This window comes from Drosophila rhopaloa, unplaced genomic scaffold (genome assembly GCF_018152115.1).
Source record: "Drosophila rhopaloa isolate 14029-0021.01 unplaced genomic scaffold, ASM1815211v1 contig_155, whole genome shotgun sequence".
Classification (NCBI taxonomy): Eukaryota; Metazoa; Arthropoda; class Insecta; order Diptera; family Drosophilidae; genus Drosophila; species Drosophila rhopaloa.
In genome coordinates, this window is record NW_025335034.1 from 4,301,140 (window position 1) to 4,323,882 (window position 22,743).

Consider the following 22,743-nt stretch of genomic DNA (forward strand, 5'->3'; position numbering starts at 1 on the left):
TTTCTTAAAAATGTGAATTTTGTATTTCTTGGACAATCAACATTTTTATTTGTGACTTCAGCTTTAGCTATAAATTAATTTAAATAAAACTATAATTAAAATAGATAGAAATATAAGAGAAAGGTACGTAAAAATATTGTAACATATAAACGCATATAAAACAAAGGGAAAGTCGAGCAAAAAAAGAAATGCTAAATAAATGTCGATGCAATCTAAAATGAAAATCTTAAGCAACTTAATTCCAAGCAATTGATGTGCAAGAATCCCGATAGTTAAAGGGTTTGGGATTACGGAGTTCAAGTCCTTGGCAATCTTGGCATGTAAGGGATGCGTTGCCGTTTAAGATTTGATCAAATAACCACATGCAAAAAGGATTATTTTAAGTAATTGCTAGACATTGTTTAGTGGGATGTTAAGGACACGGGGAGGACCTTACGGCATGGGGTGGTTTGTGAGGAAATTGGGTTCGACTTTAAAGTAAAATATCAGCAAAGCTGAGGCATTTGTTTTTATTTACTTAACCAATGCACGATTACATAGGCAGCCTCGGCTTATTTACTGCCCTCCGTATGTATTATCTGCGTGTATATCTCCGAGTTATATATGTTAGATACGGGCTCCAGGCGCATGACCCATTCCTGAACTCGTGCAAAGCTTTTTGCTGGCGACGGCGCCACGAGCCTCGTCCTTCTCGCTCTAAGCCACATGATGCCATCCTTGTCGGCTGTGTGTGTAGGGTGCCGTGGAGTCAAAGTGTAGATAGCAAGCTGCCATAGGACGACGACGACAACGATGTTGAATACATATAAAAATGTCTAAGGTGGAGCAGAAGCCATGACTGCGGCCATGACAGCGATAATGTATACGGGAGTGGGGCGGGATCCGCATCCGCATCCCGGGGGCGAGGTGGAGGGTCCCGGCGAAGTTGTAGGGTTGCCAGGACTCATCCACATCCCACCCACATGGCCTCCCCCTTCCCACCCACTGGCCTCCCACTTTCCAACGTTCTCGGGCCTTCTCGCTATTTGAGTTTGGGTCCTGGTTTACTTTGTGGGTATTAAGTTCGTTTTGAGGCTAAAGACAAACGTCTCCGTCTCTTTCCTCGTAACTTTCTCCATCTCTTTCACTTATAGCCGGGTTGCACTTTTTGTGCGCCTGCCAAACGAAACCCGTACGGCTGAAGGTGAGGCAAAGTCTTTAAAGTTGCACAAAGGGGATTATGATTGTTCCCACATAATTAATCAGCTGGCATTCTGCCATTACCACATTAACTTTTAGCTTTAAAATAAGATTTTATATAACTCTCATCTCACAAGAAGTGGCAACTCAAAAGTTAAATATTTTAATGGGCTATACTATATACTTTACTATAACAAAATACATACAAATTATATATTTGGTTTTAAAAATAGGAATCTGTTTCAATATACCTTTTATGTAAGTATTTAAAATGCGACTAAGTATAGTATTTATTTTTTTTTTTATTGAGAATATTGTGTTAAAATTTTAGATTGATCCGAGTAAAACTTCTGAACTTATGGGCAGTTGAACGTAGGTAAGTAAGCGCGTTTTATATTCAATTTTTGGGTGTCCCAAACTTTAAAACGCTCTCCTGAAAAGTTGCTATTTTAAAGTCGGTGTACACGATCCTCCAAAATCTATCAAACGGATCGTTTTGAGATTTTGCACAGTATTTCTCTACTGAATTCCTCAGGTAACACTGTCAAGCTTTTTTTTTAATTTATTATTTTTAGAGCAACAAATATCTCGACGGTTTGGGCGAAAATCGAGGTTTTTAACTTTCAAGTGCCTTAAAAAATCGAAAAAAAAAATAATGACAGCGTTACCTGAGGAATCTTGCCCTTTAACTAATGCAATTTGATTTTTTCATTTCATATGATTCTGTAACCAGTTATCGTGTACACCGCAAAACGTGTTTTCTTCGAGGAGCCGCCGGAGATTGCCTGTATCTCTCTCAATTTTTAATAATTTTGGATGAAAAAATTCACACATGTTGTTTAAATGTTGCCCTATCACATCCAAAATTGAGCTGAGACCAATAAAAATTCTTAATAAATGACCGATTTTGCACCGAATTAACTATACTCCCCCTTAAAAACATTGACTTTTTAGTATCAAAATAAAGTCTTTTAAAGCATTTTGAACAAAAATAATAATATTATTGAGCTCATTGCATTTCTTAATGTTTATCGACATGGAGACAAGGAAAAAGCCAGACCGGTCACTTTTTATGACACATTTAGTTAAGCGATATGGACCAGGGAAAAGCAGGGGTAACCAAAGCTCATGGAAAGTGGTCTTCAGAGACAACCCCAAGGAATTTGATGCAGCTTCCAAGTTGACAGCCCTTCCTTATCCGCCCTTCGTTGAGGGATTTGTTTTGGTCTCGGACGCCGTTTTTTTACCGAGCTGATGGGCCGAGCGGGAGACTTTTGTTTTATCGGAGGCAATACATCAGCCATCAATATGATTAACTCACACGGAATGTGCCAAAGTGCCGAAAATCAAATTAAATTGCCCTGATGTAAGTGTTAGTGACACATTCAGACAGTGTCCATCGCTTGATTTATGCATTGCAAATCGATAGTTTGCGTTTGTCCTTAGAGAAAAGGGATCAGTGTCAAATGCGTGCAGGCGGTAAAAATATAATTTATATTCACATCTCCAAGATATATTCTATACATGGGAAGTACAAAAATTCTTAAGAAAGTAGATGTAGAGCTGTCATTTCTTATTCGTGCGCTGCTCATACTTTTCCTCAATAAACTTGAATATGGAATCTATGGCCGAGTAAGAGGTCCACTCATGTTTGGTGTGGCCAGCAGAGACCCTTCGAATGCTGTTCTTTGACTGCGAGATGGGTGTGTCTAAAGGTGTATTGCTGGCGACCCAATCGCAGGTCACATTACACAGGTAGTCCCTGTACTTCGACTGGGGACTACCCATAACCGAATCGGTGAAGGCAATCGCAAAAACAGATTCTTTGAAAAAATCCAAAAAATGTTCCACCTACATAGAGATGAAAAATGTTAATACGATATTTAAATTTATTTTTGACATTATTCCTCACTAGATCTAATGTTAGACATCCACCATAGCTGTGGGCCACAATGGCCACACTCTCCGGTTTCGAAGGCAACACGATATTTTTCCACACATACTTGGTATGCTTTAGAGGAGTTTCAACGCCCTCGATAATATTTTCCTTTCCATTGTAGAATCGGCTACAATCATTGGTATTGGTGATAAGCAAATCGTATCCCAGCTTCTGGGCTTGTCGCACATAAGGCAGCTGAGAGCCGTGGTCCAGCGAGTTGTTAATGATTAAACTATAAATGCAAAATTATAAATAAATAAATATGAGCTTTTATAAATTGGAATAAATGTAAAAAAAAAGTACAGCAATTTAAAAATCGCAAACTGTTCCCAAATGACCTATTTACTTATTGTGACTTTAATTGACTTCAAGAACCACCCAAAACAAATCTGATAAGCTATTCATTTATAAGTTTAGCAAGTGTCGTTATCAATTTCCTCACGAACTCTTAAGAATAATGTCTAAAACTGAAACCGATGGTTAATAAAAAAAAAACCATAATTTACAATTTTAATAATTTGAAGAAATTTACTTAACTATTTCCCATTTGATCAGATATTTTGTTTTGATTCGCGTGAAGGCGCCAAATACATAATGTGGTAGCATACAAACCTTCTGGCCCATTGTCCGGCCTTAACAAGTCCACTGCCATGAATGAGGACAAGCAACTTCTTGGACTGCGACAGCTTTGCTGGTTGGGAATATATAAAGGACGATCGCTGTGGATCCTTGTGAAGTGGAATATAGGTGCGACTGAGACCGTTTTTCTCCAGCAGAGCGTAGACAATTTCCGGGATTTGCTAAGAACAATAAAAATATTACACAATAAAAATAAATAATAAATCTACCATGTTGTAGGACTCGCTTATTGGATCACATTTAAAGGTGGACCAACAAATTTATAAATAATGTCTAATAAATAGCGGAATACCTTAAATGTTTGTAACAATAATGATGGTGAATATTCAATTATACCTCACAAATAAAAAATACAATTTTCGGAATTTACAGAATTATGATTGAACATTTTTTAATTTCTCTAACGTAGATCTTTTAGGCAAAAAAAAAAAAACACCTGCTGGATATCATAACTAGTCAGGGATTTATCCTTTTGTCACACTTTATAATAAAAATTAAAATGTTTATTTCTTAATTTTAAAAATGTGTTATATATGTACATATTCGCATAATCTGTAAATGTTGTCATCTTAAATGTATGGACCAAATTTGAATAACATTTGTAAACAACTTTTTGAGATAGAGCCGGTTTCAAAAAAGTCGTGTCAAGAAACGCGTGTTTAATAAACGTCAGGCTAAATGATCTGAAGGAAGCATCTTCCAGTTTAACCCTAATAAAACACGGTACATACGTTGGCCAGGTTCTGGTAGTGCTTCTCGTTTTCGTTGCCGTCGTCGCTGACGTTATAGGAAAATTGTTCCGTGCCCGGCTCTCCAGTGGCGGGATCGATTTTGCGCAGGATTCCGGCTGCAGGAGAAGATGCGAATTTATGATCATCCTGATGGAAATCTCTACTATATCTGGGATCTCACTTACCTTCGTCAAAGGCGTACCCAAAGTTCTTCAGCTGGATCAGAGCCTGCTCACAATTGGTGACTGGTGAGTCTGGCATTTTTAAGTTCCTGCGAGGGCGAAATAATTTGTAAATCCTTGACCACATTTCAATAGGGCGGTGGTCTACACGAACGGTCACTTACTGAATAACAATGCGGATGCAGAAAGGTTTATTTTATACACAATTGTTGCTCGCGTTTTGTTTTGATTTCTTGATAAAAGCTAAACTAGGGATGGAATACCGGCGCCATCTACAGGCCAAAAAGCTCACATTGATAACATGGCGATATTTATCGGCACGAGTTAAAGGCGACTCACACCCAGATGCATCAGCGACAAAACATCGTCGAATGAACTCCTCCCGTTTTACTATAATAGCCGGTTTCCACTGTCCGATATTTCCATATTCTAACAAATAATCATATTTAAAACGAGAACTCAAGCTAACTTCGGCAACCTTAAACTTCATTCCACCGAGAAATTTCCAAATATAATTCCCAATAATAATTTAACAATAAACGATTCAATATATTTGATGCAATCATTTCTGTGGCGTACAATGAACCATAAAAAAAATAAAAAGGATTTCTTTTATTAAAAATTTAACAAAGTTTAATCTATAGTTTTCTTTTAGTATGCACAGGTATTTAAAGGATCTTACTTTTAGGTAAAATACATACGGATCTAAGCAATTTAGATCCTATAAAAATAACAATACGTCAAGCTGTTTTATTTTAGGAGACTCTATTTTATTTACAATTTCAAAGAGCGTTGTTTTTCCAGTCTCTCCATACAGTTCGATTAACCTTAATGATATGCACTTTCATTTGATCCATAGTTTTCTTTATCCAAGTCGAGTATACGCTAACACGGGTGAAAGCATAGGGCTTCAATGGTGTGCACGCTTTTCTTCCGTATGAAAGTAAACCATAGAGGTTCTTTTTACATCACTCACCAACGGGGCTCCTGAGTCTCCCTAAAGAACCAATTTTTATTGGAGGTCAAAAATGGCAACATTACTAGATGATAATCAATCTGATCTTATTTATTATCCACCAAAGAATGTGGTACCATCTCAAGAAATATTTTCTTTACTACGTTAAGTATCGCTCAATATTACAGAAATCCCGTCCTAAAGAAACTTTATTGTTAAAATTTAAATAATTTTTAAGCTTGAAACCAAACACCTCAGCGATCCAAGTTCTACAAAGATTTCAGTGTACAACCCTAATTCGAACCCTAAAAAATTAAATTAAATTCAATTCAAAACAGAATTAAACATTTTTTGTAAGGTAATCGAGCTGTTTTAGGCTATCTACAATTCGGTTAGATTTAAAAACCGTTGAGTTTCTTTGGAAGTGATTTCTAAAATATCCCCGAAAGTCTTTAAATATGTCAGATTGATCTACGAATATTTTTTCTGTGTATATCTGAATAAGCTCCACTTACGTCGCAGGGGCCTTTAGGTCCTCTCAGGTGTATTGCACAAATGTCCGTTCTAGTGAGAAACACGAATCGATGCTTCTTCATACACATATCATTTTCGATCGTCTTGAAAGGCAACTCCTGAATCTTAACTTTCTTGCTGGTCTTTACTCGTCCCCAGCCAACTAGAGTAGTCCTCACGCCACTATCCTTTTGCGGCTTGTCTTTGTAGCTAATACTCCGGAATCGGATGTCGTCCAGCTGGAATTTCGGGTAGACCCTCAACAGCCCAATGTCGTGACCACCGAGCATCTTAAACTTGGGATGCCACCTAACTTCGACTACGAAAAAGCGAATCTGCTTCCGGCTATTGAGCATATCGGCACCACCAGCAACATACATTCTTGTCGGGGGGTTCTTTTTCGTTTTGATGCAGTGGGCAGCACTGAGCACAAACTCTTCCGAAATTATCACACCCACACAGAGGTGCTTGTAGTATCCTTTAACGTTCTCACCAATAGAGACAACATAAGGATATCGGGAGCGGTAAACTATTGGCTTCTTCGTTATCGAAGATGTGCTTATCTGTGGGTTGATGGAAGCAGTCTCCTCTTCGTCTGACATAACGATAAACAGAGCCATCATGCACAGATAACTCCAACGACACATATCGGCCGACCACGTCCCGGTTTGAATAACATGGCTACATCTTGAGGTGCAACTTCCCCCAACGAACAGCAAAACTCTAACAAGCCATGAAATTAAAAAGGTTCTGCCAGTTTTAACATTGATGAAGTGAAAATAAGTAGTATTTTTCACTCAAAATTTAAACTCCATTATATTTTGGGACTTCACAGAGTAGAGTAATATTTTGTTTCAGAATTATCTTATTTACGAATAATTTTGCAATGGATATACTTTTGATTAAAGCGATAAGAAAACCATCATTTAAAAATTCTAATTATCATTTTAATTCCTTGAATTCCATAATTGTAATGGATTTGCTTTCATTACTTTTTAATATTTTGAATAAAAAGGTTATTGATTAGTGGCAGAGTCTTTAAGGCTCTGCTTTAGATTGGCCACCTGGTTAAGCTTGGCAAGGCGCTTCATCATCTCAAGCTCCTTAATAAACGTTGCTAGGGCCTCTTTGGTGGAGGAGATATCCCCATCTTTTAAATCCTCCAGGCTGTCTTCTTTTTCAAGTTCTAAAAGAAATTAAATTATAATATATTTTTATTTTCAATGTAAGCCTGTCAATACTGTAATAATCGTACTAACCATCCATTTCTGCCTCGATGTCGTTGAGCCGACTGGTGACCAACGCCTGCTGCACTTTTACATGCTCTATTAAGCGGTACTGACACTCCTCTGGATCGATGGCGGCCTCTGGTTGCGGAACGTTTGGAAGGTCAGGAGTCTCCATCTTTGGACGCTTCACCGGCGTCAAAGCAGAAGCATCCACGTTGTCCTCGTCCCACTTTTTAGCCCACAGATACAGCTTAGGATGACAGCGGTTGCGTGCGATGTTGATCTTTACCAACAGCGAGTGCATCGATCGTTTGGCGTCCAGTAAGTTTCCGGTTAGAGTGTGCGACCGCTTCAGTAACTCAAATTGTTTGCTGGCCTGTGGATTTGCGCTGTGGTACGCGGCCACCGGCAACTTGCCTTCAAACAGCCAATCCTGGTCATGCTTAAACCTCATGGAATCGCGGCCCCTTTGCGGGTTACGACAGATGTAGCACACATACTTGTCCGGCACATCCGACTCCTTTACAATCCCGTTGCATGCGCCATGCTGCCAGCACAGACACAACTCGCACTGGATCATCAGACCGTCCTCTTCGCCATACTCGCAGATGCAGTTGATGATCTCCTCCTGCCTCATGCGGACGATTCGAATTAGCTCCCCGTTTTCCTTGATGTACTGCGGAGCTTTATTGTGAATATCCGCTGGTGGAGGCGCCAGAGCGGCATTAATGTCCGCCTGGTCATTAGAGGACGGAGTGGATATCGAGTCAGCTGTGGCTGGTGAGTCAATCGAGCTGATTGGAGTGGCTGCCGTACCAACCCGGCGTTTCTTTGAGTCGCTGCGTACATCCGGAGTGGGCGTGTTAAAGGATTGGCGCGTCTCCTCTGCATCTTGTTCGTTCAAGGAATGACTAGCCGGGCTGTCAGTCAAATTGCCGCGACGTTGAGAGCGCTGGCGGTTGCTCTTTCTCGAACCAGAGGGGCGCTTCGTTGGCGATAAGCGTGCCCGCTTGCAGGAGCGGTTTAGTGAGGGATTCAACGAGAAGGTAGCTCCAGCCTCCAGAGAAACATCTTCCGGATTAACCCCACTTTCAACAGTTGGCGTCATCGTGCCTGGTGGCTCCATCTTTGGAGATAAAAGTCCTTTAGCAGGCGATATTCCAGGTGGGGTTCCTGGTGTTCCGGGGGATGTGACCGTAGTTGGGACCGATTGACGTTTAAATGACCGCGATTGCTGTAAATCCTGCTGGTGCAACTTGGCAAAGAATTGCTGGTTTGGTATTTGGTTCTTGGGTACCTGATCTACCTGTTCGATGGATGAGGGATGTGTACGCTTGACTGCCAGTTCCTGCATCTTGGGGCAGTGGCTCACGTATCTACGAAGTTAAAGTAAGTTAAAAATTTTCAATTAATTTGTATAAAAGGAACTTACTCGGCGAACTCTTTGTGGTAATGGCGTATATGGATAAGCAGAAAGTCCTCCTTCCGATATGTCTTGCCGCAGCCTTCCCGCGGACATACATACAGATTATCCTGAATTTGTACCTTTAGACCGCCAATAAAAGCTAAAGGACAGAAAAATAATTGGTATAATACAAATATTAAACAAAGTGCATACGTTCTTATATTTCTACTTACCAAAGCCATTTTCTACCAGAGGAGGATCTCCTTGCTGAACCTGAGCGTGACCCCCGTCAATGGCCACAACTACTGGTTCTGGGTTTGTCTTGGCCTTTGCCTCATCAGTAAGCTGAGCTTGCGGCGACATTAGTTCTGCGGGGGGCATTAGCGAGGCAACCGGGGCCTCCATGTACTGACTTTCTTTTACCGGCATCGGGGTAGATGGCAACGAAGGTTGCGTTGTGTTGCTTTGGTCCAGCGTGGAGTCCAACGACACATCCATGGACTTGGGCTTGGGCGGTGGCTGCGGATTGTAGTCGTGGGTGTAGACATAGGCGTTGATGTCCTTGGCCCGGCGACGGTGAATGCTAAAGTCATACACATCCGGATTGTAGACTAGGTCTTGCGACTCAAGGAACAATTTCAGGTCGGACTTGGAGCGGAAACGCTTGCCACTGGGCGAAACCAAAATGACATCCCACTTTCCGAGCACATTAGAGCGTTGATACATGTGCTTAATCCAGCCCGGCGGCAGGCGCCAGTCTTGCACGATAACAGTCGGCTTCTGGTGCTCGCCCACGATCAGGAAGCCCTCTGTCCCAATTGGCTGGTCGTTCACCCAGTGGCACGTCCACTCACCGTCGTGCGGAATCTCTGGGAGGCCTAGAGATGCTGTTGGATATAGAATGCAAGAAGTTAACCAATGTTTATAATTAAAAAACTTTTTTTTTATAGATTTTAAGAATAACGGAAGTTAATTTAGAAGCCAAAGATTTATAATACATTTTTAATTTACCCTATCCTTATCACAATCAAAATTAATTAAAATGTATATTTAATTACCTATTTTAAACTCTGATTCCATTTTTTACACATAAAACTAAAGTGCTAAATGCAAATTCTACTGAATATGTCAATAAAAACTATTTTTTATTTATTGACTTTTCAGTTTGGTATACTGCATTATTATTTAAATATACTTATCATTATTTTTTTAAGGTCAATTACTTGATTCAACTGCATTTTTTAAAAATTAATACTGGATTGCTTCAGACCAAAAAAAACTACTTTACAAGATCTAAACGCCAAGCTTATATCGCCCCTACTGCCTTTGCCCAACTTGCCTATATCCAGACTGGCCATGTCCAGCAGCGGCCAATCCCTGCGCTGTGGCGTGCTCTTGCTCTTCTTGCTGCTCGAGAATCCGCTGCCTCCACTCCCGCTGCCCGTGCTGGCCCTCTTGGGAGCCAGAGAAACGGCGCCAACTGGGGTTCCAACAGGAGTGGGCACCTTGGAAGCTCCACCATCCGGTGCTTGGACAGCTGGCAGCTGCTTGGGCAGCTTGTTCATGTGCACGGCGCGCACGTTCTTGATGTACCCGTCGTCAAAAAGTACCTCGTAGGTGTCGTTTCCCAGCAGTTTTCGGATGGTACCGGGGAACTTGCGCGGCCCCGACCAGCGGGCCATGCACTTCTCTTCCAGCTCGAAGACCGGCAGGACGCGGGTGCTGAGGCGCTGTCTTAGCCGCTCCGACTTGATGGCCATCCACTCCTGAAAGCTGCCGCTTGTCGAGGGCGACACCTTCAACTTGTGATTGCGCTCAAAACGCACGAGGAGAGTCTGCTCCGTCTCGTTGACTTCGACGATGCGGGCGGGCAACCAGTTGCCCTCTACGCTTAGGGCCTCCAGACGGGCTCCGATGGTCAGGTTGTGTGGATTGCTGTACTTGGCCGGTGAGCCGGGAAGCGGGGAGTTACAGTTGGAGGCAGTTTCGACAGCCGGCGCTGCAGAATCACTGATTGAGGGTCCAGGAGCAGCAGGTGATTCCTCCACAGCTGCCTTGGCTGCATCTTCGCTGGGTTCGGGAGTTGGTTTTGCAGAATCATCCTCCTTGTCTGTTTTGGTCTCCTCCGCGGCATCCGAGGCATTTCGTTCCGCCGTTTCCGCCAGGATTTGTGCCACTATTTGGTCAACGGTAGCCTTGATCACATCCTCGTTGGCTGATGATTGAGCAGTTCCCGGTGCTCCTGAGGTGCCCTCCACGCTGGCGTGCTGCAGTGCCCGGTGGTCCGCCTCGATCTCCGTGGAGTCCATCTTACCCCACGGGAACACGGTGGGAAAGACGCGCGGCTTGAGCAGGTACTTGCCATTGCGAATAGTGTTGAAGTCCAGGCGACGAAAGTGGCGCGAGCAGACGAGGACACTCTTGGTGATCTGGCGCTCCAGGCTTATGCGAGAGTTCTTTATCCAAATGGCCCGGATGATTGGATCCAGGGGAAAGGAGTGGTACGTCACGCCGTGGTGCTCCAGCAGACGCGACGTCGACGGACAGTTGGCCACGCAGCAGCGGCGACCCATTGCGTTATATTCTTCCGTTAGTCACAAAATACAACTTAGTTATATCGCCTATTAGGATTCTTCGTTATTTTCCTGTGACGAAATAAAAACCGACGCGATATTTGCCCAGCAAAAACACAGCACAATAAAAAAAGTGTGACCATTCGAGCAGCCAAGCAATGCTGCCCAATGGTGCTATCGATATTTTTATTTCGACTATCGCTTAAAGTGTTGATTATTCAGCTATATTGTAGCCAGATTAGTCAATTTGCACGGGAAATATATAGAAAATAAGTTCTAGCTTTTATTTAGTTAATTAGTAAGTACAAAAGCCTGTCTCCAGCTTGATGAGATTTAATATTCTGTTTCAATTAATAAGTTGAATCCTTTAAACAGCAGGACGAAAACTGAACGGAAAAATAGTTAAAAAATTTATTTAAGAAAGTTCAGTAATTATAAATATTTTATGTAGCTACAATTCGGATGGTCAAATATGCAATAGTTTTCAACAACATATGACAAGGTTTCAATTGTTATGGTTTCTTGAGCCTTTGAGAGAGTGTTAACACTAACAGCGAAGACCATGCTTAGGCCGTTAAGCTAAAAGTAATTTTTAAATTTGGAAATTTAAAACCTACTTTACTTTACTATGCTCACGTAAAAACAGCAATCTTCTTTTTATCCGCGATTAAAGGACAGTTTTTTAGAAGTCAGAACAAAAAGAGGACTAGGAGTCTCTTTATCTGATTTATTTAAAGCTACCATGTTTTGCGCTTTATAGCACGTTTTTGTGATTGGCAGCACTTTTTTATTCTTCCTAGTTCTAGTAATTTACAGGCGTCCAGAAATCAGATTTACATTTACAATTATTTTACTTTTGTTTTACTTTTAACCTGACATTAAAGAGATCTCCAGACTTCATCCTTTTGTTAACGTAATACTTTGAAAATATCCGGTGCATTATTTAAATTAATCGGTGTGTTAATGCATCTCAGGAAAGTGAGCGTCCCATAAATTTACCAGTTCGGCAAAATAAGGATCACGTGCCGGTAAGCCAGGTTCCCAAGGCCATCGAAAACCTATTTGAAATGCAATTAATGTACGCCTATGGGCTTACATGTCACCACGATCGCCAAAAGGCAGACACCTTGCAAAAAAAACCAATAACCGAAAGAAATACGAAATCGCCCATTCGAAAATACTTCTGGAACTGTGTTTCAACACTTGTTTCCAAAGTTTAAGGAGGAGCATTCAATGTGAGTTGCTGAAATATACGTTTGTGGTAGTTTGTAATTAAAAATTGTCTCCTAGTCATTAGCATGCAAGAAACAACATACCACAGTCAACATTTGTGGCGCCAGCGGCTTGGTCATCAGCCAAAAAAAAACCAACAAATCGGTCAAAGTTTGGAGAACCTTGGCCTTCAAAGTTAAAAATGGCTTCCCAATTTTTCAAATTTGTTAAGTCTAAAAAAAACATACTGTTTATATTCACTTTATATCATTTTATTTTAGCTTTTTGAATTTTAAACTCAATGAGGAAACAATGATTACAAATCACTCATAAAATAGCGGGTAACATTACTTCCTGTTGATTCTAAATTCTGTCCTATAAACAAGGTCTCTGGGTCAATATGTTCACCTAGATCTTGAAAGTGTTTGCGAAATTCACACGGAGCCAATATCAAATAGTGTTGACTTTGATCCAGCGGAATGCTAATATTTGAAATCAAATCACGGTTGGAGCATAAAGCAAACTTTAATTATAAAATGTTTTTATTGTCATATGCAGCTGACATAAATATTAAATAACTTGAATAATTGCGTTGCTAGGCCGAATAATTTAGTTTTTAATTTTGGGCAGCCCAAAACTGACATTGATAGGGGCCACTCGAGGGGAAATCCAAATAAGTAAACACAACTAAATATCCGTTTGCATAACTATTAGTGAACATATTTGCATAAATTATCGACACTTGAGGAAATTGGGACGACTGCACCTGAACTCACTCTCTTTTTGTGCAAATAATTAAACAATATGTAACTTGTGCAAAAATATTTCAAAAATGAAAAAACAGCTCCAGTACAAAACTCTTGGCCCAACTGACGGCGGCACTTTCTCCTTTAATATTTACCCAACTCATCGACAAATTGGCCAGGCCCATGCCCCAGCCTCATCTCGGTTCCAGTACCATCCGCGAACCCCTTCCCCGATCCCGTCTGGGAACTCATTGCGTAAATATGTGGGTATGCGATGCGGTAATTGCGAATAGGCCTCGCGACTCTTGACAGTTGAGCCAAGTTCCCGCTCCTTATCACATAAATATTACCAAAAACTGATCATTAAACGCTGATGATAATTTTCAGAGAGTGCCCACGGGAAATCATGTAACGCAGAAAGCTCATACAAATTAAATAAATTATGCTTGCCCAAAACATGGCCAAAATAAATACGTGTTGACCATGTAAATGGGTTGCCTAATTTTTTATAATTTTTATTGGTCTTTGTCACTAGCTATTGTAGACAGCGCACTTTAAATTTGAAATTTAATATCTGGAATTTCTCAATGTAAAACATTTGGAGTTTCCCAGACTGCAATTGTAAACATAAAATAGCTTGACAGACTGTCATTTCCGTTAAAATATATTAGGCAGTGTTTTACATTTTTCCTATTGCAATCAATATATTATACATCACAATCGATGGATTACTGTTATAACAATATCACCCAAAATCAATTTCTGTGAACGCTGTGCACAAAAAATTGAAATTCCTCAAAAAATATTTCGCTGCATGGGCGTGGCATGACTTAGCTCTCAGCATAAACCACGAAGTGTCCCACGAGATACATATGTCAGGTAATGAGCGGCACCTGCCTTCGTGTAACTTTTGCCGTTTTACCGATTGCCGTAAAGTACGATTTAACGGCGGCAGAAACCTTTATTTTTTCCCCATGATTTTTTTGGCTTTGTAGGGTCGACATGCTCGACTGCACGTGAGGCGGAGATGTAAAGGAGAAGAGGAGACAAAACTTATCGAGGCGATCATGTTGAAATGCGTGAACTGGGCTTGGGTTTGGGTTTGGGTTTTTGGGGTTTACGGACTTACTCTTCACTTTCAACTGGTGAAATTTTCGTACTCATCGCGGCTGACCTTGATCTGGGTCCCAAGCTGTGGAGAAAATAATGCAGATGGGCTCGCATCATTTCTTATGCTTATGCAATGACAAGTGTGTTTGTATATTTCTTCTGGCTATTTATGGGCCATTACGTAATGTTTGACAACTCTGTAAGCTGTTAAATTCCCGCCCCATTACAAAGGCAAAACCATTCGTAAGATTTTAAGTATATTCGAAGAACTTTCCTAAAATAAAATTATCCAATATATATGTCACTTGCGGAATTCAATCGACATAAACTGTTGGTCAACAATTCAGTTTAGATTATGCAATAACTGAAACGACAAAAGCACTGACAAATACATATTTCCGAAACAAAGCAAACAATAGCGCAAAATGCATTTATTTATGCAAAGAGACAGAAGACGCACCACAAAAAAAACGAAATTTCCGTGCCAAAAAGATTTTGGCTCAAGTTGCGGCGTGTTTGTGAAGCTAATTAGATGGGAGTTAGGCCAATCCATTCGACGACCATTCAACGCAAAAATGGTGCAAAATGATGGGCAAGCTTAAGAGGCATCACCCATCACCACCTGCTCCCCTTTCATGCACCACTTTGGCCACTTAACATTCATGATTGCATGTTAAGCAGGGCGCAGTCGAACACTCCATTTTTCACGTGCTAAAATTTACGCTTCAAACTCCTCTCAAAAATAGTAAGAAAATCTTCTCGAACCCATTCTCACATCATCGTGTCATCTCATAATGTCGTAGCTATTTTTAAGTTTGTTTATTTTAAATTCACATGTTTGTGTCACGCAGTTTTAAATGTTTTCTTAGCAATTCAGATAACTATTTGGGTGGTTTCTGTTTGCTAAATTTTTCCAACAAAAACTTTTTACATTATTTCAAATATTTCAACACTTTATAGTAGATTATAATAATAACATCTTAAAAAGATACGTTTGACTTTGTTATTATTATTAACAATAAATTTAAATAGGGAAAACCATTTTCGGCTTTCTAAAATTGTCTTCCGTTCGCATCTTACTACTTCTCATAGTGACTCCTTAAAAATATATACAATTTGTTTTTCATTTTAAAAAGAAAGACCCTTTTAAAACACCACTGCTTATTGAATAAACCTTTTTTGAGTGTAGAACTGACACCAAACAAAAACAAGAAAGGAAAGATAACTTCGGGCGGAGCCGACGTTGAAATACCCTTGCAGAATATTCTGCAAACTATATTCTCCAAAATTATTTATATGATGCAGTCTTAATACTCATAAAAAATCCCACCTTCCTAACTTTAAAAACACCAAAGTTATGGCATTTCCAATCGTTCAGTTATATGGCAGCTACAGGATATAGTCGGCCGATCCATATGAAATTTGGTAGGTCGGATTAATTGGCCAAAAATAAAACCCGTAGGAAATCCCAACTTTCTAACTTTACAAACACCAAAGTTATTTCATTTCCGATCAATCAGTTATATGGCAGCTATAAGATATAGCCGGCCGATCCTTATGAAATTTGGTACGTCGGATTGATTGGCCAAATATAAAACCCATAGAAAGTCCCAACTTCCTAACTTAACAAACAGCAGAGTTATGGCATTTCCGATCAATCAGTTATATGGCAGCTATAGGATATAGTCGGCCGATCCCGGCCGTTCCGACTTATATACTGCGTGCAAAGGAAAGAAAGGTGTGTGTAAAGTTTGAATTCGATATCTTTAAAACTGAGAGACTAGTTCGCGTAGAAACAGACAGACGGACAGACAGACGGACAGACAGACGGACAGACGGACATGCTTATATCAACTCAGGAGGTGATCCTGATCAATAATATATATACTTTATAGGGTCGGAGATGTCTCCTTCACTGCGTTGCACACTTTTGACCAAAATTATAATACCCTCTGCAAGGGTATAAAAACAGTCTCCCCACTTGGTCTCTCTTTCGCCTCTGTCTCTCTCATGGAATTGAGTGGATCGGCGTGGCTCCGTGGTCGTATATAAGGCGGGGTTCCCCAATGTTTTTGACATTCCAGTTGATCAGTGCCAGCCGATCGGTCGGTAGAAAAAAAGAAGCGCGTCGCGAGCCGAAAAAATCGAACATACAGAAAGTGCCAGTGTGCCAGTGCATAGACTGTAAAGAAAAACAAAAATGAAAGCTTTCATTATCGCCGGGGTGTGTGTGTTGAGCGTGCTGAGTCTGGGATCTGCTCAGTTTCAGAACGGACGCCTGGAACCACCAAACCCGCAACTCTGTGCCCAGCGTGTCATTCACGAGAAGACTCCCGACGGCAAGGGGTGAGTCTGCAGGATTCGCCACAAAAATACGGTTTCCTCACAGTTGTTTGTTTTTCCCCTCAGTTACTTCTTCTCGTGGCGCGATCCTCAGCTGAAGGGCGTGGAGGAGGATTGGCTGACGGCCAGGAACTATTGCCGCAGGCGGTGCATGGACTCCGTTTCCCTGGAGACCAGCCTGGAGAATGAGTGGATCAAGCAGTTCGTCGTGCGCGAGAATGTAAGTACCAATTCCAATGAAGAGCTATCTAAAATTATGAACTTTGGTTAACATTTTTTGGAACATATTGAGGGAATAATTTTAATTATGAAGTGGAGTTCGAGGTAAATTAGAATCGAAAAATAAAACAACAAAACCTGCTTTGAAGATAAGCTAAAATCTAGTAAAGAAATCAAAAGACTTAAGCAACAAACTGAGAACTGAACAAATTTTAGGTTTGTCCAATCTGGCCCACATATGTCAGCTTTCTTAACTGTTTACAGTATTTCATAAAAATGTTAAGTCAATAAATCGATTATCCCCACCCCAAAAAAGCCTTATATAAGCCCCATTCAGTCGGGAAATAAAACCAAACCCAAGCAAATAAATTTGGCTTTCGTTCACTGCACCTGTTTGATCAACAGGTAAGCTTTGATAAATAGATCAAACAAATGATCGCAATAATACACCGAAATATGCAACTCATTGACTATATATAAATGTTTTCGGCGAAAGCTATTTTAAATGCACAATAAAACACATGTATTTATTTAGACCCTATCATAGTTTCCTTTTACACCTTGATGGAGAAGTGGGAGACAGTCACAAAAGCTTGCCAATAATTTATTATGTCTGCATTTATCAATTTTTGTCTTTACTATTTTTCACCTATTTTGCATGACATTATGTCACCTTTTTAATTTGTTTGGTAAGTTAAATAACGTCCGTTTAGCCGCGTGTGAAGCATTTAGCGCGTTTTGTTTGACAGCTCAGACGACGCTCAACAAAAAACTGACCTTAATTTTGAGGATGCTGCGGCAGACAAAATTAATGGCGAAACCTGACATTAACATCGCTCTACAAAGTTCAATGTGAAATTACACATAAAAACTGAATGAAAAGACAAAATACGAATCATAAAAATACAAGTTGTTGCCTCTGTAATTTCGCACACAAATGGAGCCGAATGGAGCTGCTCTTACGCAACACTCTTGAGATGGACAAGTGTCAAGTTTAGAGATGTGGTCAGGCAGGCGCATCTTGCATGCCATCTTCCAACTCATTGCTCACCTCTTTGTTTTTGTGGCATGAGAAAGTGATGTTGGCCAAATTGAAATCGAAAGTTCATGTGTGTGGTGGGAAAGCCTTGCCGGAAAAGCTACTGAACAAAATTACTTAACAAATTAGCAAACTCTGAACACGCAAACGGATTTAATGCTAGCGAATTTTGCGTAAAATCAAAGAGGAAATTAAACACAAACCAAAAACTTGAGCCAAAAACTTAGAGAAAAAAGAAAATTATGAATTTGTACTTATTTGGCTTAATTGTGATGAGGTGATGTTTATAAATGGCTTCATTACATTTTAAAATGTTTTTTGAAAAAACCTTGAGTTTTATAAAATAATACCTGCTATTTATTTTAAAGGGTATGAAATCCCTCAATACAATTTTTTTTTAATGTTTTCATTTTAAAGTACCAATATGAAAGTGGTTTCTTTATAAATTCTATTTTGAGTGGATTAGTTTTAGGCAACTCTATTTTGAAGTTTAAGAATTGACCAGTAAGCTGATTTATGACTTATTTTTATTGTGGAATGACGCTCCACTTTTCATGCCATTAAAGGCGTCTTCCTAATGAAAGGCCCCTTATCAACAAGTGGAGTTCACTTTTACATCGCCCCCCAAAAGCATGTAACCGACAGGTGCACAAGCACAATCCACTGGGGCTTCCGCCATGGAGCAAATGCATACATAGTCCGAGTTTTAAGCAATTACAAAGCCCACTTCCACCGCCAATGAAACGCCAAAACCGCCACCGACAAAACCGAACTCAATGTCCATAAATTTGTTTCAACTTTACGCTCATTGGAGTTTTCCAAAAGGGCAGACAGCCCAACCGAGCCGTCTGGGCCTTTGTTCGTGGGCCTCTTTTACAAAACAATTTTTATGGCCCATCGGGTGAAAGTGACTGATGATCGCTAAGCTGCGGCTGCGCTGCGCTGCTTCTGCTCACCTGAAATGTTGACAGTATCGGGTGCGCCAGCTCCAAAAGGGCGCGGACTCGGATTGGGAATGGGTTCGCTTTCAGCGATAATAATAGTTGTTTGGGCGTGACAGGCCCATAAGAGTTACTGCATGAAATTTCTACCACTTTTTTGATGCCAACAGCGCTGCATTTTCTTGCGTAGGCGCAATTGATTGGGGAAATCTATTTCTTTTTAGGTATCCGCAAGGGGCAATGAACCATGAGAAACTTTATTGATTCGGCTTCCTTAAAACTGAATACACTTTCAACACATTGTAGTTTTTATGCTAGCAAACATGCTTTTACAACTAATTAAACTGTACGACCAAAACTGGATTTTGGAATGATAGTATGGTCCTGGGTGCCAAAAATTTAGTAAAATAGTTTTTTAAAATATTGACCCATGTATTTACTTTGCATTTTTAAATTACTTTTTTTTTGGTTTTAGTGCAATTGTCAGAAATACGATTACTTGCTCCTAAAAAGTGTTATAATATAATAAAAGCAGTTGGCATACATTTTTGGGGTCCTCGAACAAAACTTGTTTTATCATCTATCTATTTTCACATGAATTAAATTCGGAATCCAAATTAAATCTCAAATGTATTTTGATATTTTCAAATCCTTTTAACATCAGAGCCCTCTTCTTAACTTTTTAGGTGAAATACATCTGGACCAGCGGCCGCGTGTGCGACTTCAAGGGCTGCGACCGCCCCGACCTGCAGCCCACGAACATTAACGGCTGGTTCTGGACCGCCACCCTGCAGAAACTGGCCCCCACCACGGAGCGCTCCCAGGGCGACTGGTCGCCCACCGGCGGAATCGGCCTGCCCCAGCCGGATAACCGCGAGTTCAAGCAGAACGGTGCGGTGGAGAGCTGTGTGGCCCTGCTGAACCAGTTCTACAACGACGGAGTCAACTGGCACGACGTTGCCTGCCATCACAAGAAATCGTTTGTTTGCGAGGAGAACGACGCCCTGCTGAAGTACGTGCGCTACACGAACCCCAATCTGCGCATCTAAGTGGATTGGGATGAGGATGAGGATGAGGACGAGGGCTGGCGGAAGGACCAGCGACTCGCCAACTAAAACCAAAAATGATATTCTCTTAAACGACAGCGGTGAACGATGATCGAAGTTTGCTAGCTGCCCTCCGATTGTCTATAAAAGCGAACAGTTTTCTGGCTAAATTGCTGCATGACATATGATCCTTTTCCTGGTAACAACCTTCAAATTCTCTGTGCTCTATTCTGTCTCATCAACTAGTTTAATTTTTAATTTTGTATTAATTTATGATTTCTTTAATTATAATAAAACATTCGAAACGACTTTCAAAAGAAATCTGTTGTCTTATTGCTTGTATATTCTTACAAATGATATTAAAAGTTTAGTGAGTTGTTAAGTCAACTCTAGGTGTAGTAGATTTGGATTCGAATGGAATAAAATCTAAGACGTGCTATTCTGCCAGTACAATTTTATTCATGTTGGTTCTGCTCAGCTTTTGGAAACTTTTGAAACGCTTATGATTATTATCTATTCTAATAGATGTCTAAAAAAATACGTCTATGCGTGTCCAATATGATATTTTCGTTGTGGTGTTGGTTTCACTTCGTATTACCAATAGAAGGTTCGTAAACATAAACCAATTTGTAGACATTTTATTTATGCCTTATATAATAAGAGCTAATCCCATCCTTACTTGTTAGCTGATAAGAGAAATGTTAGCTGAATATTTGTCAATTCTGAGAATTGGGAAAGTATATTAGAGAAGAGAGGAGCAAAGATAGTTAGAAAAGTGTTTGAGTAATGATAACAGACTATTTTATAAATTTTTTTTCACTTTACACTAATATAAACTACTTATAAGTAGAAACTGCAAGCGGCTGCGCATTATCCTAAAATGTTTCCCAATACCCTCTAATAATCAGGCGAGAGCAAAATGAACAAGGAAGCAAACTTCGGCAAGCCGAAGTTTATATACCCTTGCAGTTATTACAAATCTACTACATTTCGATTTATATGCTATATTACTAAAAACAATGAAGCTGTGTCATCTTTGCGCTGCATTTTGCCATCGTTTCTATGGCAGCTATATGATATTTTTGTCCGATTTTAATTTAATTAAAACCGTAATTCCATAACAAAGTTATATTTTTTTTGAATTTTTTTCCGATTATACTTGCAAGACTTCCTTCTTTTTATATGACCAGACAAAATATCAGACAGAGCATTTAATAACAGTGACACAGTACAATATGAATAGTAGAGTAACGAAACTAAGGGATTCGGCTTCTCTAACTTGAAATTTTTAAACTGAATACGTTACGTACAAATTTCACTTCTCTTCAATTTAAATCTTCAAAATTACAAAAACGTTTGATTAAAAGTGCTTAGCCAATATTTAAAATGCCATTCCTCTGGTTGTCTTGTCTTGGTTGTAGAGTTTATCAGTGCTTCTGTTTGAATACAGTTTAACACTACATTAATTAAAATAAAATTTGTTTTACGGAAGGTTTAAAAATGTCAAGGAAAACATTTTGAACATAGCCCATGCGATTAACTAGCCAGAATTATGATTTTTTGTCAGGCCAGAATGAAGTTTGAAAAATGAAGTAGAATTTAACTGATCGCCTGTAACTATGCAGCAAACTATTAGGTGGCATACTGCAAATTTAGTTGCCCAAAACTATGCAATGATTTTAACGAATTAAATACCTTATTTTATAATTCAGGGGATACTCGACTTTAGCCGATTTTCTTAATTTTTATACGATCAACAAAACAAGGGACAATATTAAGACATGCAAATAATTTGGTTGAGCGACCTCGAAAACGAATGATTGAATAAACATAAAAACTCTTTGACGACAATAGGGGGATCTTAGAAAATACCGGCCAATTTGACCAGATCCAAAAGAGAGTGTGCTGGCTTCTCTATTGGGTTCCGTTCCTGACCATCGACTGCACTCGAAGAAAGGTCCTGCAGGATATTATTACGGGCTCTGTATGCCCGACATTTGTCCAGCACGCGCTCGAACTCCGCCACGGCGTAGTCTTGCGAGAAAGAGGGATCTTTCGGATCCAGAGCCTCCATTGAAGACTCCCACTGGGCCCGTTGTGGATGCTGGACATCGAAGGTTATCACTGCCTGTCCGTCGGCTGCATTGATGGTGGCCACTGCTGCTCCGGCTCCTTCAATCATGGCCAAGACCAGACAGCCCACGAAGGCACTGTTGGCCATGGCTCGAATGCCATTGCGGGCAGCCAAAATCCCGCCCGTGGCTGCTCCACTGATAATCGAGTTCCAGGCATCCTCCCGCTGGCGATAGGAGACCATGACGCAGTCGAACGTGCTGAAGGTGGCACCCCAAATGGCAAAGCTGCCGGCAATGGACGGAGTCCTCATCTTCACCGAATCAAAGCCGCCGTACAGTCCGCGCCTTAAGCCGGAAGGAGCATTGCGGAAACCCTTGATGAACTCGAACAGCGATCCTCCAATGGTGCCCATCATGAAGGCGCATCCACAATCCTCCACAATCCTGATGGGACACGGCTGGCGATTGTATTCCATGATCACTGTTCCTTGTGCCTAACTCTAAAACTTGATAGTGCGGTCCTTGCTATTTTCTTGACTTCTTATCGAAAATGTGTATTTTGGATTTGATTTTTGAGTATTCATTATGTGGAGAGTGTAGGCGTGTGACATTTGAATCATTTCTATTCGATAAATTGGAATTAATTTGGGGTTGCTTATATCAAGCC

The 22,743-nt window shown here is 40.4% G+C and overlaps 5 protein-coding genes across 6 annotated transcripts; 1 reads left to right on the top strand and 4 right to left on the bottom strand.

Moving 5' to 3' along the window:
- Positions 1 to 2,646: 2,646 nt before the first annotated feature.
- LOC108043001 (FAM172 family protein homolog CG10038) lies at positions 2,647 to 4,923 on the bottom strand. Of its 2 annotated transcripts, XM_017121529.2 has the most exons (6): positions 4,835 to 4,923; positions 4,674 to 4,759; positions 4,489 to 4,604; positions 3,731 to 3,918; positions 3,092 to 3,350; positions 2,647 to 3,030 (listed from the first exon to the last, which is right to left on the bottom strand). In XM_017121529.2, the coding sequence occupies exons 2-6, from the start codon at positions 4,747 to 4,749 to the stop codon at positions 2,746 to 2,748; spliced, it is 924 nt and encodes a 307-aa protein (XP_016977018.1). In that variant the 5' UTR covers positions 4,750 to 4,759; positions 4,835 to 4,923; the 3' UTR covers positions 2,647 to 2,745. The 2 variants fall into 2 exon arrangements, with proteins under 2 accessions (XP_016977018.1, XP_016977017.1); XM_017121528.2 differs by lacking the exon at positions 4,835 to 4,923 and having other exon boundaries at positions 4,674 to 4,797.
- Positions 4,924 to 5,419: 496 nt separating this feature from the next.
- On the bottom strand, positions 5,420 to 6,785 carry LOC108043003 (granzyme M). The gene is given in 3 exon segments (XM_017121530.2): positions 5,420 to 5,640; positions 5,643 to 5,667; positions 6,141 to 6,785. Coding segments are annotated over 3 exon segments (858 nt in total). The 3' UTR covers positions 5,420 to 5,452.
- Positions 6,786 to 7,063: 278 nt separating this feature from the next.
- LOC108043004 lies at positions 7,064 to 11,479 on the bottom strand. The gene is made up of 5 exons (XM_017121531.2): positions 10,112 to 11,479; positions 9,006 to 9,659; positions 8,800 to 8,932; positions 7,398 to 8,743; positions 7,064 to 7,324 (listed from the first exon to the last, which is right to left on the bottom strand). The coding sequence occupies exons 1-5, from the start codon at positions 11,343 to 11,345 to the stop codon at positions 7,155 to 7,157; spliced, it is 3,537 nt and encodes a 1,178-aa protein (XP_016977020.2). The 5' UTR covers positions 11,346 to 11,479; the 3' UTR covers positions 7,064 to 7,154.
- A 5,022-nt stretch (positions 11,480 to 16,501) lies between these two features.
- Positions 16,502 to 20,322, top strand: LOC123037208. Its single transcript, XM_044456936.1, has 3 exons — positions 16,502 to 16,759; positions 16,823 to 16,976; positions 19,642 to 20,322. Exons 1-3 carry the CDS (start codon positions 16,614 to 16,616, stop codon positions 20,002 to 20,004), a joined length of 663 nt encoding a protein of 220 aa, XP_044312871.1. The 5' UTR covers positions 16,502 to 16,613; the 3' UTR covers positions 20,005 to 20,322.
- Positions 20,323 to 21,710: 1,388 nt separating this feature from the next.
- Positions 21,711 to 22,693, bottom strand: LOC108036987 (probable mitochondrial import inner membrane translocase subunit Tim17 3). The gene has a single exon (XM_017113414.2). The coding sequence runs from the start codon at positions 22,550 to 22,552 to the stop codon at positions 21,863 to 21,865; it is 690 nt and encodes a 229-aa protein (XP_016968903.1). The 5' UTR covers positions 22,553 to 22,693; the 3' UTR covers positions 21,711 to 21,862.
- Between the last annotated feature and the right edge of the window lie 50 nt (positions 22,694 to 22,743).

Coding starts and splice junctions, on each gene's coding strand:
- LOC108043001 (XM_017121528.2), bottom strand. CDS start 4,797: ATGTGGTCAAGGATTTACAAATTATTTCGCCCTCGCAGGAACTTAAAA. Junction 4,605..4,673: donor TGGGTACGCCTTTGACGAAG/GTAAGTGAGATC, acceptor CTTCTCCTGCAG/CCGGAATCCTGCGCAAAATC. Junction 3,031..3,091: donor GATGTCTAACATTAGATCTA/GTGAGGAATAAT, acceptor ATCTCTATGTAG/GTGGAACATTTTTTGGATTT.
- LOC108043004 (XM_017121531.2), bottom strand. CDS start 11,345: ATGGGTCGCCGCTGCTGCGTGGCCAACTGTCCGTCGACGTCGCGTCTG. Junction 8,933..9,005: donor TCTGGTAGAAAATGGCTTTG/GTAAGTAGAAAT, acceptor TCTGTCCTTTAG/CTTTTATTGGCGGTCTAAAG. Junction 7,325..7,397: donor CATCGAGGCAGAAATGGATG/GTTAGTACGATT, acceptor AATTTCTTTTAG/AACTTGAAAAAGAAGACAGC.
- LOC123037208 (XM_044456936.1), top strand. CDS start 16,614: ATGAAAGCTTTCATTATCGCCGGGGTGTGTGTGTTGAGCGTGCTGAGT. Junction 16,760..16,822: donor AAGACTCCCGACGGCAAGGG/GTGAGTCTGCAG, acceptor TTTTCCCCTCAG/TTACTTCTTCTCGTGGCGCG. Junction 16,977..19,641: donor AGTTCGTCGTGCGCGAGAAT/GTAAGTACCAAT, acceptor TTAACTTTTTAG/GTGAAATACATCTGGACCAG.
- LOC108036987 (XM_017113414.2), bottom strand. CDS start 22,552: ATGGAATACAATCGCCAGCCGTGTCCCATCAGGATTGTGGAGGATTGT.